The sequence below is a fragment of the Macadamia integrifolia genome, chromosome 7 (assembly GCF_013358625.1).
Source record: "Macadamia integrifolia cultivar HAES 741 chromosome 7, SCU_Mint_v3, whole genome shotgun sequence".
Classification (NCBI taxonomy): Eukaryota; Viridiplantae; Streptophyta; class Magnoliopsida; order Proteales; family Proteaceae; genus Macadamia; species Macadamia integrifolia.
In genome coordinates, this window is record NC_056563.1 from 2,442,441 (window position 1) to 2,456,113 (window position 13,673).

General features: G+C 34.6%; 2 protein-coding genes across 2 annotated transcripts; both read left to right on the top strand.

Annotated features, from left to right (window-relative positions):
• The first annotated feature begins 3,267 nt into the window (after nt 1–3,267).
• Nucleotides 3,268–6,132, top strand: LOC122083591 (GDSL esterase/lipase At2g04570-like). Its single transcript, XM_042651456.1, has 3 exons — nt 3,268–3,716; nt 3,801–4,296; nt 5,780–6,132. Exons 1-3 carry the CDS (start codon nt 3,318–3,320, stop codon nt 5,971–5,973), a joined length of 1,089 nt encoding a protein of 362 aa, XP_042507390.1. The 5' UTR covers nt 3,268–3,317; the 3' UTR covers nt 5,974–6,132.
• Nucleotides 6,133–11,764: 5,632 nt separating this feature from the next.
• On the top strand, nt 11,765–12,647 carry LOC122084593. Its single transcript, XM_042652965.1, has one exon. The coding sequence runs from the start codon at nt 11,881–11,883 to the stop codon at nt 12,481–12,483; it is 603 nt and encodes a 200-aa protein (XP_042508899.1). The 5' UTR covers nt 11,765–11,880; the 3' UTR covers nt 12,484–12,647.
• Nucleotides 12,648–13,673: the final 1,026 nt, after the last annotated feature.

A 13,673-nucleotide genomic window follows, 5' to 3' on the forward strand; every position in this document is an offset into this window, starting at 1 on the left:
GTAAGCAAACAACTTTTCTTATGTAGAGACCATCCCTAAGAAATGTAGAGCGCAGTGCTTTCTCTTTCTCATGAACAATGTCCTCAGTTGGTCTTCCACTAAACTTTGATATAGTAGCAATGCCTCCATCAACCTTTCTCAAGTTTAAGAGAGTATTGTCGATAAAGAAATTAAATGAAATTAGTTTAGTTTCTTTAAAATAATAATAATAATAAATAAATAAATAAATAAATAAACAATTTAAGAAAGCAATAGAGGAGAAAGAATCTAGAAAATATAATATAGATGTTTTTTAAATTAAGAAAGCAGTTGAGGAGAGAGAATATAGAAAATATGGATTTTTCATTTAATTATCAAGAAAAAAAAAACAAAGGATACCAAGAAAATAGTAAAATAAGAAAGATTAAAGTTAAGAAATTTAAATAAACAAGAAGAATAAGAAGAATAAAGTAGTCCAATAAAAGATTAATTACGAAGCATGAGTATATGCTTTTATAATAATATATATATAGAGCAAACTTCACCAAAAAGATTTGTAGCCCTTTCCTAAGGGGTTTCATTCTAGCATCAGGTCACAAGGTTTTAAAACTCAAGATGGTCTCATTCAATATCAATTAAGATCAGTTCGAAAAACTTTAATCCTTTTTTTCTAAATATTTTAAACTATTTTACCGTTATACCTTACTAATGGATCAATATTAGACTAATCAATATCGGGATTTGGAGGTTGGTATCAATCCAATCAAAAATTTCAAACCATGCCAATCATCCATTCGGTGTGAGAATTGAGACTAACGATCACTTGTTCTAATACCACAATTACGTATGTGAAAAATCAACCCATAAATTGGCTTGATGTGGGATCAGTCCCAATATAATTGATATTGGAGCAAATGTGAAATTAATCTCTGTTTCTAGCCACTCTCTCCAGCCTCTAACCATGCCAAGATTCAAGGTTGGACCCACCAATCAATAGATGTGAAACCTATTATACGAACAAGTTTATGGTGTTGTGTATTAGGTAATAGTGTAATACAGAATACCCCCAAAATGAAATAAATTAAATTAAACAAAATGAAAGAGTGTATCGGCATTTTAAATGCCACCAAAAGTAGTTAACCGTTCATTAATTACTTTTCAGTTCCTTTGGTTGTTGTTTCTTCATTTCTTGAAATAAAGTAAAGACTTCATTAATTATATCTTACTTAAAACACTTATAAGCATGGTTTAAAATATCTCCGATATGATATGATACGGTATGATACTTTTTCTTTTTAGATGAATTTCAATACTGACACTTAAATCCTTAATCTTTAACATATCTTAGCATATTTTCAATACAATATGATTCGATACGATACCTTTTAATACATATCTTAATTGTAACCTGTCAACCCAACGATCGATACATTACAAGCTTTTTGTCATAAATAGCTAGCAGCTCACTCAAAGTACAAACCTGTCCCTACGGACAGTCTTTAAAAACTCTGAATTAAGATTCAGGGTCCTAGCCAATCGCCCCAAATCAGTAGAAGCCGGCTATTATGTAAATCACCGAACAATGACAATGATTTTTTTTTTTATCCCGAATATTATCAGGACTTGGGATAGCCGCTAGAATGATACATAGATTGAGGGTATCGGCTGAAAAGTGGATATTTTTGAAAGAGGAAGGTTGTTTCATGTCCACTCACAAGTCACAATGCCTCTTTTGGTATGACTAAAGCGGGGTAGGGGTAGGGGTAGGGAGGGCATTGCATGGGAAGAGAGAGATAGATAAAGCTGGTTGGGGGCGTAGGGTATACTCTTGGAGAAGAAACATTATTCATTTATATTAAATTATGCTCAATAGTGATCCAATTCTAGTAGGTCCATATCACTATATCATCATTGTATCGGTGTAGGCTGAGACAATACCAACATCAATACATATAGTGACCTTTAAGTTCATGTATCGGGTATGGTATCGGAATGAATTAATATCAGATCGCATGTATTGGATAGAAATACTTCTATTTTACCTTTAATTTTTTTTTATTTATTTATTTATCCTTGTTTCATACGGTTCAACTGATACAATATCAGCCAGGCATTGGGATATGACCATGGTTTTAAGTATCTCCGATACCGATACGATACCCTTCGATACGTATCTTAAATTTATCCGACCGATACGATACACATCGATACGATACATGAAATTTTTAAAATCCTTTCGTATCAATATATATCCTATAATACATACTGATATGCATCAATACACCACCATTACACATCGATACGATACGATATGCCTCGATACGACTATGAAAATTATAAAATTGAGGTAAAATATACGTTTCGGAATGTATTGGTACGTATCAGTGAGTATCGATATGTATCGATCGGTACATATCGGTATATATTGGCACGTATCGGTGAGTATCGATATATATATATATCGATACGTATCGGTGAGTATCGATACGTATCGGTCATATAATGGCCAAGATGGGTAATTTTTCAGAAAACACGCGATTTTTTGAAGGGTTTTTGTTCCAAAGTTGCTGTCAGTCATATTTCTCTCTAACTAAAATGAAAATCAAGGTTGGGAAGAAGGATTTTACATTTATGGGACAACTACAAACCTTGAATTCTTAGTACGATACCCTCAATTTAGTGTTTATGCATAATACATGTTATCAATAGCTTTTTTTAACAAATTCTTTATGCAAAAGTGTTTAAAATAATGTTTCCTATCCATTTATATGTGTATCTTTAATGTATCTTAGTGCATCTCCGATACGATACGATACTCTCCGATACGTATCTTAATTTTGACCGACCGATACGACGACCGATACCGATACTTTAATCCTTGGATATGACACTTGCCAAAATATTAGGCGACTTGATACCAATACTTATAACCATGGTTTTTTTTTTTTGAACCCTTGATCCTTATCATTTCCTGCAACGATATGTGATCCTTATAATTCGGGATTGACAAGTACCGATATCAATCCAGATCGGCCTTCCGATACCAATACCTCAAACCATTAATTAAGCCAGTTTTTTCCACCTGTTTATTATCTTTAAAAATAATAATAATAATAATAATAATAAGCAATATTTATTGTTGTTATATATATATATATATATATAACAAGAAGCAATTAAAGTTCCCAACGAACATCTACTCCATCGGGCCCCAGCTTCTCATTCTCCACCCATCTTACCTAATAATTCATCAGACTTTTCTTATAAATGAACTCCCCGAACAATCCTCCACTTTCTAAACTAGTTTTTGATTTGGGTAAAGTGAAGGAAAAGAAAAAATGAACGCAACAGTAGAGTCGGCAGCTTCATCTTCAATACAATGTCTCTTTCTCTTTATCTTCTTAGTAATATCATCATTTGCAGTACCAAGTTGCAGAGCTAAAGTACCTGCAGTCATAGTCTTTGGAGACTCATCTGTGGATTCTGGAAACAATAATCAGATCAGAACCATCCTGAAGAGTAATCACAAGCCATATGGTCGTGATTTCCCAGGTGGCCAACCCACTGGTCGCTTCTCCAATGGTAGAATCCCTCCTGACTTCATCTCTGAAGCCATGGGGATCAAACCCTATGTTCCTGCTTACTTGGATCCAAAATTTACTATAAAGGATTTCGCCACCGGAGTCTGCTTCGCTTCTGCCGGAACTGGTTATGATAATTCCACCTCTAATGTCTTGGTAAGGTAGAAAAGTAAGAATTACTATATTAGGTTTGCCCTTTATTTTCTTCGCTCGTTATTATATTGTTTTTTTGTGTTACAGAATGTGCTACCTCTGTGGATGGAAATAGTGAACTACAAGGAGTACCAGAGTAGATTGAGGAAGTATCTTGGGGTGAAGAAGGCGAACAAGATACTGAGGGAAGCATTGTACCTGATAAGTATAGGAACTAATGACTTCCTAGAGAATTACTACTTAATTCCCGGTGGCCGGTCGAGGCAGTACCCCGTGGCTGGCCAGTATGAGGACTTTTTGGCCGGAATTGCAGAGAATTTTTTGAGGGAACTGTATAGTCTTGGAGCTAGGAATATATCACTTGGTGGGTTACCTCCTATGGGTTGTTTGCCATTGGAGAGAACCACGAATACGATGGAAGGGAATGGGTGCATTGGGAAGTATAATGACGTGGCTAAGGAATTCAATGGAAAGCTACAATGGTTGGCGATCAAGTTAGGCATGGAGCTGCCAGGGATCAAGTTGGCATTCTCTAACCCTTACGACCCCTTTCTTGAGATCATTCGGAAACCTTCTGCTTTTGGTAACTCTCTCTCTCTCTCTCTCTCTCTCTCTCTCTCTCTCTCTCTCTCTCTCTCTCCTAGTTTATATGAGTTAAGAAAATATTTCTGAAAAAGTTCACATTTCACAAGGGTTTGGCTAACTATCACTCACATTCCCTGCGTGACGGCATGAGAAAGTGAGGTAGCTATGCCTGGGCCATGGTATGAATCACGCGAAGAAGAGGAAGGAAAGTGAAGTTAGATGAAACCAAGGTCTTAAGTATTCTTACCCCTCCAAAAAAAAAAAAAAAAAAAAGTCTTAGGAATTGGCCGATACTGATAACAATGGAACAAAGTTTTCTGTTCTAAAGTGCGGTGTTTCATTACGCTCGGACATTGACAAGAAGGGTCACAGTGGTTATTTCGCATCCCCTTTTGACGTGGTCTTGACAGAAAACATATCCTCAATAATAATATATGTTAGGTTTACTGTCCCGTTGCTTGGCCTGCACTAACATGTGGCCAATGGAAATGTTCGCATGGACATCTAAGGGGAGGGGTGGGGTGTCATTTCATTACCCCGTGGTAGGGGTGCTGCTGATTCCTTTTCATATACATATAGAGAGAGAGAGAGAAATCTTATTGGGTTGGATTGCACCATTTTTACTCTCAAAATATTGAGACCTTGGTTTTTTTATCATTTGACCATCTCCCATATCAATACCACCTATTGATATTGGGTGCCAATGACATATGCCAATATGTTACTGATGCCTCGAACTGTGGATGAAACCTAAAATAGAAACTTTAGTGATTGATAAATATTTTTTCACCCTTGATTGATGAAGAGAACCTTTTCATCTACTGTGATTTGATGTTATGATTGAACTCGTGGAATAGTAAGCTCTATCATTAACTCTCATCCCCTGTTGATGGAAGTTTGAATAATCATTCAATAGTCAAATCATCAAATCAGAAAATAAAGGAACATCTCCTTCTTAATTCTGCAGTGTGGTTGTACTCATCAAACGCTTAGCGTCATCATTAACTTCTACCCTATTAGACAAATCTTCTTCTTTGTATTTATTACTTAACATGATTATGTCACTAATTTCAAATTATTCTAATTTTAATTGTTAAATTTCACTTTATTTTGTATTCAACTCCATAAGATAAAAATTACATCTGAAAAATCTAATTACTAAATATTAAAAAAAAAAAAAAATCACACAATTCGTAGGTAATTATATTAATATAATTATATTTTTTTTTTTTTTTTTAGAAAACCAGTTTCACTTTCCTTCCTTTTATTTACTTGCAACAAAACAAAAACTACTTGTTTTGGATTGAAAATTGAGCAGTGAGATGGTTGTGGAGTGCCAACCATTTTTGTATTCAACCCAAAATCATAATCTAGGTCTGATCTTAATGAGGAATGAGATTCTCTCTCTCTCTCTCTCTATCTAATATATTTTTTTCTTTTGGACTGGGTTAACTTGGGTCTGGCCCAAAACCCAAATACAGGATTTGTGAATGCGGCGGTGGCGTGCTGTGCAACAGGATTGTTTGAAATGGGCTACTTATGCGATCAATACAACCCCTTCACCTGTGAGGATGCCAACAAATACGTTTTCTGGGATTCCTTCCACCCTAGTGAGAGAACAAATCAACTTCTATCCGAGAATTTATTGAAGACATCACTCGCCCCGTTCTTATGAATACATATATCATCTCTCTCTCTCTATAAAATTTAATTTATATGAGATATATAAGCATTTTATTTTTATTACGACAAAGGATTAGGACATTGTGTGATGCCATCCTGTAATGTGTGATACCACGGAAATGATATATATATATTGTGGTTTATTCCTCAATTTTCCTTTCTACTCTTATCAATTAAGCACATCTCTTTGCTTTCTAAGAAGTGTGGTTTTGAGTCTCTATTGACTCCTCTGTGGATTTGTCCTTAATCTCTATATAAGTCTACCATGCAATGGTCAATAAGCATTTGAACTTAAAAAAAAAAAAAGTTAAACACATCTCCTTGCAAAAAGAACCAAGTCAGTTACCCTTGCACTAAAAACTTTTATCCCCTGTTAGAGCAAACACCAACAAAATACAAAAAATAAACGGCCAACACATCCGCATAACACAGAAATTTAACAAGGTTCACACACCGGTGTGGTGTGCTATATCCTCGGACAAAGAATAATATTTTTTACTATGTAGAAGAAATAAAGATTACACCCAAGCAACGGCAAGAAAACTCACCCTGAAACCCTAGCTCAAAAAACCCCAAATTACAATGACTTACTTAACAAGACGATAATACATTATATACTCCTTCAAATCGTGGGTTGATCTATCAGGTCATTGTCGATCGGATCGAACCATACCAATTGATACATATCGATATTATCAATACCCTGAAATGAAATGATATGATACTGATACCATAGGTCGTATTGGTATATGAGAAGGTTAAACGGTTAAAAAACCAAGATGTCAGTTGAAACCGATATGGGTACCGCAATGATATCTAAGACCTTGCGCAGTTGGCCCACAACCCAGGGACTGTTCTCTACTTAGACGAGCAGCACCCACAGAGTCACTTGGTTATGCCACGTTTAAAGGCATACAGGAGAGATAAACCCACTTGTGCTGTTGTGCATGACCATTTCACTAACATAGCCCCTACTTTTCCGTGGGGTATTCCCATTCCGCCATTTTAATTTGGCAAAAGTTTTTCTTCACCAACCTTCACCGATAGGAGTGGGAAAAATTCTTCACCACAAGCAATGTGACTATACGATGGAATTCTTGTCCCACCATAAATTTCCATCCCCTATTGTTTGGGGTCGATAATACCCTCCTATGGCAGCCAACGATACCAATAGAGATGTTAATCCTAAGCCCACAGCAGTTTGACCGTCTAAGCCCTTCTCAAATTGATTATTAAACATGTCGAACTTAGGCCCGGTCCATTTAAGAACAGGTAATACATGGTGCTAGGAGTAAGATCGACAAGCAATTGATTGGCCTGGCCTGTTTACAATCTTGATTTGGCCCCACATGTTTAGCCTGACTATTTATACTTATGTTTTATTTTTTGGATAGAATAGGATATATTGATATTTTTATCAATTATTAAATATAATTAAGTGTAATATATTTTTAAATCGTTGATAATTTAATAAAATATATTAAATTTTACTTAAACCTAAGACCGTTTAAGGCCCATATAAAACTTTATTGGTACATTACCCCATTTAAGGCCTAATTAGCCCAATTAGGAGAAGCTTCTTTAAAGCCTAAAACCTGATCGAGATCGACTCATCACTTAAATAGGCAGGTCATGGTGTAAGGGTATAAGCTCAGCCAGGCCCAGCTAGGCCCAATCATAGCGTCAAATCACTATAGATGATGAAATTATCACAGAAAACTTCCTCTCTAGTTTTTCATTGATATCACACAATGACAATAAGTGAAAATTACATGATTTCTATATCAATTCAAATTCTACTCTCATTGTGAAAATTGTGACCCAAAGAAACTCCAATATGTGGAGCTATTGATATTGGTTTCAATAAGTTATCTCCCTTTGTGATTTGCTTGGTGCCCACATATTTTTTTCTTATCGGGAAAGTAATCGAGCAAAAGATCAGTTAGCAAATTTGAATTGTGAATCTTTAATCAATTCTACTTTTGAAGATGATTCTACTATTCCTAGGGATCTTATTCATATTATTAATGAAGACAGAGTTACTCTCCCAACATTTCATATGTAATGTTAGTTTTCTTGGTTTTTTTAGGATGAGTTTCAACTGTAAAGATGAGCATCGTCTTGCTTTGGTTAGTGGTAAGGTGGGTTAAGTCTTCCTATTTTTTTGGATGAGTTTCAACTGTAAAGGGAGTTGAAAAGATTTGTTCCAGAGATCTATCTGCTTCTATGAATAGTTATGTAGAAAAACTTACCCTAGAAAATATTATGCAGAAAAAACCTTAATTGTATTGTTCATTTATCTATAGGATCCATCTCTTTTGCATGTAAAGAAAAATGAAATAAAAATAATATAGAAATAAATAAAAAAATTTATAATGATAATTGTGAACCTGACTTATAATCTTATCAAATATATAAATTGAACTTTTCAAATCAAATCTTAAACCTTTTCATATGCTTATAATCAATTTTTAAGGAATTTATTTGAAAAGCAAAGTAAAAATTAACTACTAAATTTAATATACTTTTAATTAGATTAGTTATACCATCATTGTTTGCCACAAACTAAAACCATTTTTATTTGTATTTTAATTTCCCTTTCCTTCCCTTCACTTTACTTCCAATCTGGCTGAGTCTCACTAAATGCTTCCAACCAATGTGGTTGTTTTGCAAGCAACAATTTTTTTCCTTTTTTAAAAATCAAACTTAATAAATGGGTTAATGAACTAAGCCTACGTTAATAAAATTTGGACCCCTCCTAGTATGTCACTTGAAATGTTTTTTCTTTTTCGCCCTTCTCTATATTGTTGTTATCGTCGTTATCACCATCATCTTCTTCTTATTCTTTCATTTTCCCATTCTTATTGGAAGATATCCTTCTCCAATGATAATAGGGTGTGCTTCATACATGTTCAATGCAGAAACCCTATCCTGCATGTCTATATCTGGCATAAGGTAGGTAGGTCAGCAAACAAAATCAATGGATATATATGTACACATAAATTAATCATGTATTAAGCTTCGGACTAATTTTTCCTGTCCATATATATGTCTTTTTATGATTTATTGAGATTGTTTAAATAATAGAAACTATTAGGAAAAATAAAGGGGAAAATCCTCGTACATTACATGGTAGATCATACTTTAAAAACAATATCAACAAATTTGACATATAACCTATCTCAAGATAACCAAATTTAAGACTTCAAATGACCCTTTGGCCATGGGATATGAACTTACATGCACTCTTTTTTCATTTAGGTTATATCTTTTTCATTGCAAGATTTTACTCTGCGTAAAATTTTCAACTTTATTGTTTATATTTTTATGTATAAACAAATAGTGCAAAATCCTATTTTATAATTAAAAAAAAAAACATTTTCTGCATTTTTACATGAAAACAATCGAAGCATTGATTCTAATTGGGAGATAAGGAAATTAACACCCATTGCTTAAAAGTAATAAGATAGGACAAAAGGTTGAGTACAAGATTGTGTATGCATATTAGTATCACATCAGTTGTGAGACAAGGATAAAGTGACAACTTATAATACCATTTTACCCCTAAACAACAAAGGACCAATCCATCGTACACGATAATGCACAAAAGCCAAACTCATGAAATAATAACCATACGAAAATTTATTTTGGTGTTAGTGATTCAAGATACTTGTGTTTACTAGGATATTCACTTTCTCTTAGTATATTAATAAAGAGAGTGTTTAAATGATACCTCCATAGGTGTACTTAAAGCATGTAATCTTCTTTATGCCAAGGGTAAAATAGATCTTTTTATAATAGCTTGAAAATGATTAATCAACACATCATTCTCAAGAGGTATCCTTGTCTTGTATTGTTTTCAAGTTGATGTGAAATGACAAGATTTTACTCTCGACAAAAAAGAAGGTATTATACGAAAGGCAAAAAAAAAATATGAAGCAAATTATTTGACACCCTAAATATAGTTGAAAAATCAATTTTTTTTTTTTTACTCAGCTTACGCTTTTCAAAACCTAATCAGAATGAGTCATGCATGTTTTGTCTTACTTAAATATGTCCCTCCTCTTTCTCCGAGTGAGGAGAGATTCAGCGTCTGAGATTATAATTGCTTCACATATGAGAAAAAATATGGATGGAATTTTACATAATTGAACAAAAGCATTAAATCAATAAAACTCAAATTAATCTGCTGCTTATTTTTTTAACTCGATTAAATCTTGATGACTCCTCACCAAATCTCATGTATTTTTTTACTCAAACTTGAGTTCAAAACCTGTTTTAAATATGATTCTTAATAAGAAAATCACATTAAGAGAGAGAGAGAGAGAGAGAGAGAGAGAGAGAGAGAGAGAGAGAGAGAGAGAGAGAGAGAGAGAGAGAGCCTTTTGACTTGGGAGATAATCAATGTATTGGATGTTGGAACTACCAATGTACTATTTGTCTATTTGATACTTCAATGTGTTGTACTATTTGTCTATTTGACACTTCAATGTGTTGTACTATTTGTCTATTTGATACTTCAATGTGTTGTTTATTACTGAAGCGCACTCCCGTATATATTATACTTTCAAAAGCAGTTGACACGTCACAAAACTTATCCAGGAACAAACTTTTTCAATAAGGGTGTTTCTATAATTACATATAAATATTAAAAGGACGTAAATTTAGACTGTGTTTGGTAGTCAAGAGGAGAAGAAAAGAAAAGAAAAGAAAAAAGAACCTAAAAAAGAAAAGAGAAGAAAATAAATGAAATGAAATAGTAAAAAAATAAAAAGAGTATGTATGTTTGATAACAAAGAGAAGAAAAGAAAAAAATCAAAAAAATTTTGAATTTTAGGAAAGACATAAATACATAGGAAATCATTGTATAATTATTCATTTTTTGTCTTATTATATTTTCATATTTTCTCATGTTTTATTGTGTTTTTACAATAATATTTTGGAGAGTAAGAGAAAACTTCACAATTCTCAAAGGGAATTTTGAATTTCAAAAGTTGAATCTTCTTTTGGATGAAGACATAACAAGTGCAAAGAGAAAATTTTAATCTAAGAAAAAAATACATTTTTTTGTATTTTTTTTTTCTTTTTTTCCCTTGACTATCAAACACAGCCTTAAAAAAAAAAAAAAAAAAAACTTAAAACAATGTGGCTCCTACGCCAGACACATAGTGAGACGAAAATACCCTCCATTCGTTTGATTGTTACACGTGGTTAGGGTTGGTGCCCTGCCCCAGAAGCTTCACTTTGACGTGTTTCGCGCCCACTCGCCAGTACTTGTTACCCTTCTCACTATACTGAGAAGTACGCGCAGGATGGTGTACTAGAAAGTCAACTCACTGGTCTACCATTTAGACGGTTGAGATGATCTATCCCCTCTGATTAGCTAATCGACGTAGGAGAACAACTTCGGGATCCTCGTCTCGCAGGATTCCCCCGTATCACGAGAATATTTTTCAAAAGAACTGAAGGGGACCCACCACCGTCTATGTGGACCCCATTCTTTCTCATGTTTCCAGTTTTCCGCTGAGATAGATTGACCATGAATCATACCCTAGAACCGTTCCTAGTCTATGTAGATTGTAGAATATTCTACAAATTGGTAGACCCCACACCAAATTAAAAATCATACACGGCTGAGATTTTACGCCATTATAGTGGGACCCTTTCAAAATCACAAATCTAAGCCGTACATAGAATCATCATTATTGACTTATTATTTATCTATTTGGTAAAAGTTGAAAATATCAAAGAGATAGAGAGAGAGACAGAGAGAGATGAAATAAAAGTCTCAACGACCCTTCCAAAGGTTCGCTTCAAACCTGAAACAGAGACGGATAAAAGAAAAAGAGAAGAAGGAGGAACAGAGAGAGAGAGAGGGAGATTGAGAGAATCAGTAGCTATGAAGAAGCTTTACAGGAAAGGGAAAGTTCACCCATCGCCGCCCGTCGTCTCCGATCATCTCGCGTTCTTACCTGCAACTCTACTGACGCTTACGGTGGCGCTATCACCTGAAGAAAGGGAGGTTCTTGCTTATCTCATCTCTTGTACTGGAAACTCTTCGGAGGGTAGAAAGAATGGTCAGAATCAGAAGATTTTTGTTGCTAGTAGTAGCGGTGGAGATCATCCTGCATCTTTTAACTGCAACTGTTTCAGGTGTTATATGAGTTACTGGGTTCGATGGGATTCTTCACCTAACCGTCAACTCATTCACGAGATCCTTGATGGTTTCGAAGATCGATTGATTCAGCAAAGAGTTAATCCTAAGAACAAAAGAGACAGAAAGAGAAGAGGCGGTCATGGGTGTAACAATGATGTGAAGGATTTTGAGGAGAGTTCGGTGGTCCGGGATGAGTTGGAAGCGGTGGAGGTTAGTGATGGAGGTGGTGGTCGTGAAGGTGAGACTGGTGGTGGTTGCGGAGGAGATGAAGAGGTGGAGAAAGGATCAGTGAGACGATTGGTGAGTTTTATTGGGGAGAGGATTTGGGGAGTTTGGAGTACATGAAAAGAAGAGTAGATGGATTAGATAATAGAAACAAGGTAGTGAAGCTCTTCTGGGTTCCTTAAAATTAAGGATGTTTTTTTCTTCTTTTTAATTTCTTTTTAGTTTTCTCCCAATCTTCAATCTTCTTTGTATATAATAATTACCCTTTTTAATCTTCTTTTTAATTTTCTCCCTATCTTCAATCTTCCTCGTATATAATAATTACCCTTTTTAATCATGTGAAAAGAAATGGGTAATTTTGAATTATCAATATGAACTTTTCTTCCCGCTTTGAGGAGGAAGTTATTATCCATGCCTGGAATGATGATAGTCCATTCCTTGATGACAATAAGCAACCAAACCCAGGTGGGTTGTTCTTCACTTTACTTCTAATCTGTTTTTCTAATCTGTTTTTTGTGGTTATTATTTTCTTTCCATCGAATAAATGGATTGATTTTTTTTACGGATTTAAGGGGCTCTGTAAAAACTTTAATTTCAGTTGAAGCAAAACCTGCAACTAAATCCTCTTTCTTGTTCTTCTTCTTCCCCCCCTCAAAGGTCTCAACTTTGCAAATCTTTGTTAATGGTTGGAGTTAGGACCTAGAAGTTGGGACCCATTTCTTTACTGCAACATAAGCAAAGTTTGACCTTAAAACGTTAGGGGTTGCAGTTGGAATTTGGAAATGATGGGTTTGGTTATGGTGCAGTTGTTGGGTGTTTTTTAGAGTATGTGTAGGAGTTTGATTATAGATGGAGAAGTCCGAGAGATGGGACAGCTTTAGTCTCCATTTTACGAAAACTTCCTAATGTGGAGTTCATGGTACAGGCTATGTAGTGGCAGAAACGTTGTCATTTGTGATTTGAATGGAGGGTATTATGGTCGAGGAATTGAAAATTTTATACTTTCTGGTTGTTGTTGTCGCCATTAACGAGGTAGACGAAAGAGAGCGTAAGCTTGGTTAAAGTCCCAATAATGTGCTTCACGGTTCACTTTTGGAGGGCTAGGGCCCAAGGGAGCCTAACGAAAAATTTAGGTTGTGTTTGGAAAGCATTCTAAGGTGATAAAAACAAATATTTTTAGAAAGTGCATTATTTAACTAGTATGCATACAAACGCAGCTTTAATTTTAATATCTTTTTTATTTATAGGAGTTCCAATGAACCAAATTTAAAATTTGAGCTGATTTAAAAAAAAAAAAATTGAAATCATTT

Coding starts and splice junctions, on each gene's coding strand:
- LOC122084593 (XM_042652965.1), top strand. CDS start 11,881: ATGAAGAAGCTTTACAGGAAAGGGAAAGTTCACCCATCGCCGCCCGTC.
- LOC122083591 (XM_042651456.1), top strand. CDS start 3,318: ATGAACGCAACAGTAGAGTCGGCAGCTTCATCTTCAATACAATGTCTC. Junction 3,717..3,800: donor ATTCCACCTCTAATGTCTTG/GTAAGGTAGAAA, acceptor TTTGTGTTACAG/AATGTGCTACCTCTGTGGAT. Junction 4,297..5,779: donor TCGGAAACCTTCTGCTTTTG/GTAACTCTCTCT, acceptor ACCCAAATACAG/GATTTGTGAATGCGGCGGTG.